The 6,888-nt window shown below is 43.0% G+C and overlaps 1 protein-coding gene across 1 annotated transcript; it reads right to left on the bottom strand.

The window, feature by feature from the left end:
• Positions 1-1,301: 1,301 nt before the first annotated feature.
• On the bottom strand, positions 1,302-6,147 carry LOC6640905 (toll-like receptor 7). Its single transcript, XM_002063825.4, has one exon. It carries the CDS (start codon positions 6,013-6,015, stop codon positions 1,813-1,815), a length of 4,203 nt encoding a protein of 1,400 aa, XP_002063861.3. The 5' UTR covers positions 6,016-6,147; the 3' UTR covers positions 1,302-1,812.
• Between the last annotated feature and the right edge of the window lie 741 nt (positions 6,148-6,888).

Raw genomic sequence — 6,888 nt, 5'->3', positions numbered from 1 at the left:
AATCCTCGCCAATAAAACACAAGGACAGTTTATACTTAAGGCTCCGCCGGGAGTTAATAGGCCAATTTTATGTTCAATATATAAATTTGTATATATATAGCATATATTATGGCATAGTAGGAATTTGTTAAATTTATACGAACTATCTACATATTATAAAGAGCTGTGATTAACTAGGAAATGCATAAATTTGCAACTAAAATGGAAGAGAACTTTTATACTCAAGCGAAAAGAAAGAAAGAAGTACTAAAACGTTTTAACAGTATATCGCAACATAATTAATATTTTAGGAATTTTTAATAAATATTTCTTTCCCACTAAGTCCTATAATTAGCAAAAACATTAGACAACAAGTATATAAAGTAATATATAAAATTTCCCTTAGCTTATCATCAGTTGTCGGGTTAATGGGGTCTGTTTTTAAATGATTTAATGAAACTAATTAATTAATAAATAGTTTTTAGTTCAAGACCTTGTGACTAAACCGTTGATTTAAGTCCGGCTGTAAATATTATCATCTGAATATAAATAAATGAATTAATCTTTTATAGAATAGAACTAAATGAGCTTTATATAGAGGCGCAGAACAAAAATGGAGGGAAATTCTTAGCTTTTTACTAATTTTTACAAATCATACTTTAAGGATCCATCTCAAACTATTCAGACTGTATGATCCTAAATCTTAAATAGCTAAAGATATGACAACTAAATAGTTGAATTGCTGAAAATCTGAAAAATGAAATGAATATGTGAACGATTTCGTCATTCGAATAAAAAAAGGCATTTAATTTTTTTTTGTTGAAATTTTTGCTTTATATTTTGTAATGTTTTTTTGTTGTTTTTGTTTGTTTTTGTTTTTTGTTGTTTTTTGTTTTTGTTGTTTTCTTTTTATATATTTTTCTTGCTTGTTTTGTTGTTTGATGTAATTGTAATAATTAATTTAATAATACATTTTTTTGTCATTAAGTTAATTTAATTAAATTAGTTTAGTTTTTCATTTTGTTTTTGTTTTTTTTTTTTTGATGTTTATATACTCTTTACAAATTACATAAATACATTAAGTGCTCTAAATGGTTGTTGTTGTGTGTTTTTTGTTTTTCTTTTCTATATACATGTACGATTATACAGTTTTATTTATATATATGTATTATTGTGTATTTAATTTTATATATAATTTTTTAGCTTAGGATGAATGATTCGATAACACGATAAATTTGCTGCACAATAAACGAATGTCTAATGAATTAATTCTTTTAGTTAACAATCGTTTGAATTAGTTTTTAAATTTTTATTTAGTTTACTTTTATTTAGTTTAGTTTTTTTGTTGTTGTTTTTTGTGTGTTGTAGGTTCTCTCTTGCCTGGCTAGAACTAGAACTACTAAATATATATATGTATATATTTATACTGTTGTAAAGGTCTACAAATTACAGTTAGGGGGCATTTTATCGTTTATCGATTTAATTATATATATCACATTGAATTTGAAAGTGTTTTTTGCAACATTTCTAGTAAATATTTGTATATGTATGTATGTGCGTGTTTCTCTCTCTGTGTGAGTGTGTGTTTGTTTGTGTGCATGTGGGTTTTTTTTTTGGCTGTGCTACACAACTAAGAAAACATCAAACAACAGTTATCTCTCACACATGAACACCAAAGGCGCTAGGCTAATATAGTTATTACAATAATAATAATAATAATAATAATAAAAATAAACAGGAGAAATGCCTATGAAGAAGTCTTGTTGTTCCAATGGCCGCCATTTCGCAGGATCAGCAGGATCAGTAGTTAGGTTAGAAAGGGATAGCTAGAGCTTACACCAGGAAAGCTTGTCCATTCTTATTGGCTGTCTCATTGACAGCTGCTTGCTGCTGCTGCTGCTGTTGCTGCTGCTGCGCTGCGGCAGCGGAAGTGGAAGCTTGCGCAGTTGACTGCGTGCTAGTGCTAGCCTGACTGAGACCGCTGCCACTGCGCAAATGTACAGGAGCTGTAGCCTGTTGGGGTTGCTGCTGCTGCAGAGTCGGCATTGCGCCGACTCCAGCTCGGAATTGGGGTTGTAATAGACGTTGCTGCTGCTGCTGATGGTGACGCGCCGCCGCCAGCTGCTGGTGGTGTTGCTGCTGCTGCTGATGATGCATTAGGCCAGTGGGAATCATGGACAAAGCTTCATGTTGATCGTAGGCACTGTATTCCGATTCAATGCTATGGTAGATATGCTCCGAGGGCGGACGCATGGGCATCGAAAGGGGCATAGAGTCGACAATGCGTGCTGGACCTCCAGGGCGGGTGGGTCGTGGTGAGGGTGTGGCTGTTGTGGCAGAGCTGTAATTGGCCTCCATGTCCTCGGTGCAGTAGTAGGCTGGCGGAGGTGGTGCCTGACGGAAGATCATGCCTGGTGAGACGGGCTGCTTGAAGCGCTCATGATGATCCAGAGTGTAGTTATTGCCGCGTGGCGACAGCTCAATGGGTATGGCATAGCGCAGCTTCTCCCAGAAGTAACGATCGCAGGTGAGCAGGCGATTGGATGGCACAGACTTCAGATAGGGCGCCAATTCGGCCACATCTTCGGCTTCACTTGAGACGCTGGTCTCCTCAATAATCACCAACTTTTGGGCTAGACCACGTAGAGCCTCATGAAAAGCGTTGCGGAACTCAATGCGATTCCATTCCGTGGCCAAGAGATTGCGTGTGAGCACCAAAATTATTTTCCTCGAAGCACGTGCGCCCTCGACCAACTGCAAGTGGGAAGCCTGGGGAGGCAAGTCTCTCTGCTGAATGCATAGACGGAAGGGTGGACGTCCATGCTCCAATTCGGCGGCAATATTACGGCACACAAACTCATAGTCCTTCTCCGAATGCAAGATAATGGCATCGTACAGCTTGCCGGCATCTTCGAAGCGTGGTTCGCATACTCTCACTCCATAGTGGGCAAACAGCCACATGCGAACACTCTCCCGGAAGACAAAGACAATGATGAGGACAACCACCAGGAAGATGAGCACCAGAATGGCAGCCAACAAGGGCAGACGATAGCCACCGGCGATATCCTGAGCCGAGGAGATGTTGCTGGCACTGGCATCAAGCAATTCGGAGCAATCAGTACCTTGGACATTGCCAAGCAGTTCCAGTTCCCGCTTAATGCCCGCATCCAGGCAGTAGATATCCTGTGAATCCCGCACAATCATGGCATTGTCCGACACGAACTGGGCCAACTCACGCAGCTGTTGGCAACGGCATGACCAGGAATTGCGACCCAAGGTTAGACCCTGCAAACTGTTGCGATACTGCAGATTGGGCAGAGAGCTGAGACGATTGTTATCCAGACGAAGAACCTTCAGCGAGACCAGAGGTTCGAAGGTGGCATTCGAAATGTGGGTCAGCATATTGTTATGCAGATACAATTCACGCAACATGCTTAGCGAACGGAATTCAGGTCCCTCCAGGGTAGTCAATTTGTTGTTCTCCAAATGCAGGACACGCAGCATTCCCAATTGATCCAGACTTCCATTGCGCAGAGTCATCACATTCGATGAGTTGAGGTAAAGGGCACGCAAGTTTCGCTTGCCCATCAGCTGACCCAACTCCAAGTGGGGAATATTATTGCCATCCAAGTAAAGGTCACTCACATCTTGAGGAATCTTTGCTGGCACTTGACTCAAATCCTGTTTGCCGCAATCCACAATGTTCGTAGACCAAGTAGCATCATGGAAGCAACTGCAATTATTGGGACAGATGACTTCGCATTCGCATTGCTCGTACTCGCAGCAGTGGCACGTGGGCGGACAATGAGTGTCGTATTTGCAGACGAAATCCGTGGCAGACAAACTCGACAAGGGTCTGAGTGGAGCATTGCGACTGTGTGGCATAAGGCATTCAATGTTACCCAAATCGACGACACGAGGATGTTGTCTGGTGGTCAAATTGTTGATGCGTTGCAGCCATTCCATGGAACAATCACACTCGAAGGGATTGCCACCCAAATAGAACTCGGGCACTGGTTTATCTGTAGGCACTGGAGCCACACGCAGAGCATTCAATGAAATCTTGGACAACACATTGGCATACAGATCGACACGAGCCAATTTGGTCTTGTCCACAAAACTGTTGGCCTGAATTTGGCTAATGATGTTGTTGTTAATGAATAGCAGCTCAATCGAATTGGGCACCGACATGGCACCAATTTCTGTGATGCGATTATGACTGGCATCCAAAGTTGTCACGCGAATCTCCTCCTGTAGTTTATAGTAATTGCCCAAAGCCTCAATATAATTGCCATGGATATCCAACCACTTTAAATTCGATGGAATGAAGGCGTAATCGAACCAAACCAAATGATTCTCCGAGAGATTCAGCCAGAGCAATGACACCAAAGTGGCAAAGATGCCATTGATATCGGTGAGGAAGTTCTTATCCAGGCGTATGGCTTCAATCTCTGCATTCTTATCGAAAGCACCACGTTCAATGCTCTGAATGCGATTTTTGGCCAAATTAAGAACACTTAGACGTGGCAGATCCTGGAACATGCCCACTGTGATGTTACCAATGCGATTGTCGATTAAACGCAGACCCGTCAGTTGATTCAAATTACGGAATGTTCCATTCTTAAAGTCCGATATTTGATTCTCACCCAAATCCAGAGTCTTCAGCATGCTAAGATCTTGCACAGCTTCGGGAACTTCCACCAATTGATTGGAGCTCAAATCCAATTCCTTCAAATCAGAGCAATTACGGAAGGCTTGCGATTCCACAATGCTAACGAGATTGTTGTTCAGCGTCAATTTAGTCAGCACATACAGACCATTGAAGATTTTGTTGTCCAGTGTGTGGAGACGATTCTCGGCAAGATTCAGGGTATGCAAATTGTACAGAGGCAAGAAGGCACCCTCCTCGATGTGTCCAATGGAATTGTTGCGCATGTCCAAAATTTGCAGGAAATACAACTCCTTAAATGTCTTGGCACCAATGCGGGTCAAAGCATTGTTCGATAGATTGAGAACGATGAGACGAATTAATCCGGCAAAGGTGTTATTGTCGACATGATGACTGGTCAGCTGATTGCCACTCAGATCGAGCACCAGCAGCTGTTCGAGACGATGTAGGAGACCCTTGGGCAGGTCATACAAATCGTTGCCTTGCAAATGCAACTCTCGCAACTCCTTATTCCCGGCAAAAGCATCAGCGGGCAGTGATTCCAAATGATTGTACGATAAATTCAGCACACGCAGCGAACTCAAACCGGCCAATGAATTGGGAGCCAGCGAACTGATGTTATTGTGCTGCAAACTCAATGTCTGTAGGCGACGCAGGCGTGAAGCGCCCCAAGCATCTGGCAAAGAGCGCAACTCATTGAACGACACATCGAGAACTTGCAACTCGGAGCCACCGCTGACAGCTCCATTGGCATTGCCCAGGGCCGATCCCAGGCAGAGTTTCTCCGAGAAACCCAAATACTCGGCGGAACGTATACGATTCTGGGTAAGATTGAGCAGCTGCAGACTTGGCATGGCACACCACAAACCCTCGGGCAGCGACCGCACATTATTATCACCCAAATGCAACTCACTCAATTCACGGAGGCCATGAAACGACTGGCTGTGCAGCTCCAGCGTCTTGCCCGGTCCCCACATGGCGTTGTGCGTCTCCAGATTCAGACGCTTCAGCGACATAAGACCCTCAAAGGCATTCGGTGGTATACGTTGCAATTTGCACGAGTCCACCTGCAATTCGGATAACTTTTGCAGCCGCGCAAACATGCCAGGCGCCAGCTCACTGGCGTGCAACAAGTCCGGAGTGCATTGCAACTCCAAGCGATTTGCCGTCTCCGCGACTTGCAAATCCAGAGGCACTCCACCAGCGGCTTCTAGGGAACGTACATTGCACTTAATATCCATTGTGGTGCGGACAAATTCCCAGGCGCACTGCTGCGCATGCGTTGTGTGGACCAGCAGAAGTGCCGCAACTATCGCAACTTGCAGAAGCAACAGGCACATTGACGCGGATGTTGTTGATGATGACATGTTGCTTGTTGTGCGTTGTGTGTGTAGTGTGTGTGTGTGTGTTGTTTTGGGGGGTGGGAAGGGGAATTGATTCTTAAGCTCAATTTGCTTAGATTTATTTATTTTTTATTTTTCTGCTTTCTTCGTTGATTATTTTTCTTTAGAGAAAAAACCACAAAAAATTTGTCACTTTCTGGTTTTCATTTTTAATTTGATCGCTTTCTTTCCAACCCGCGTGTAAAACCGTAATCCTTGTTTTATTTCGTCGTCGTATATTTTGGTCGTGACACTTAGCGATTTTCTTATGATAACGAAATTATACAAATTTCGTTTCGTATTTGCAATTTTCTTTCTTTTTATGTTTGTGAATTGATTTTGGTTTGTTTTTTATTCTTTACGAGACGAGACGCGGCACACACAAAACAAAGTTGAAAAATCTTTTTGTTTGTTTGGTGTTTTTAACTATTTTTGGGCGCCGGAGCTCGTTTTCTCAAAACATGTTTACCGCCTCGCGCTTCAACTCGAACTGATTGCTGAAGTTGGCCAATGCGACTCCGTTGGCTGGTTGAAAATTGTTCAAAACGACGAGGCAGCGACGACAACGACGCAGCGGCAGCAGCATACACACACACAGATACACAGACATAACGACAGGCGAGCGCAACAGCGGGCACAGACAGACAATATATGTATATGTGTGTGCACATGCATGTGTTTGTGTGTGTGTGTTTGTGAGTGCACCGGCAGAGGCAGAGACAGCCAAACACAGATACACACATATGCATATGCATTCTCTGGTCTCTGCTGCTGCCGCTGCTGCTCTCTCACATGCTTATGCTTGCTCTTTTGCTCTCCCACACACAAACACATACAGAGTGCATTTCCTGCCTGCAT

The sequence above is a fragment of the Drosophila willistoni genome, assembly GCF_018902025.1.
Source record: "Drosophila willistoni isolate 14030-0811.24 chromosome 2L unlocalized genomic scaffold, UCI_dwil_1.1 Seg168, whole genome shotgun sequence".
Lineage (NCBI taxonomy): Eukaryota > Metazoa > Arthropoda > Insecta > Diptera > Drosophilidae > Drosophila > Drosophila willistoni.
Note: the sequence above shows the minus strand (reverse complement) of the source record. Positions and strands in the feature narration are given on the sequence as shown.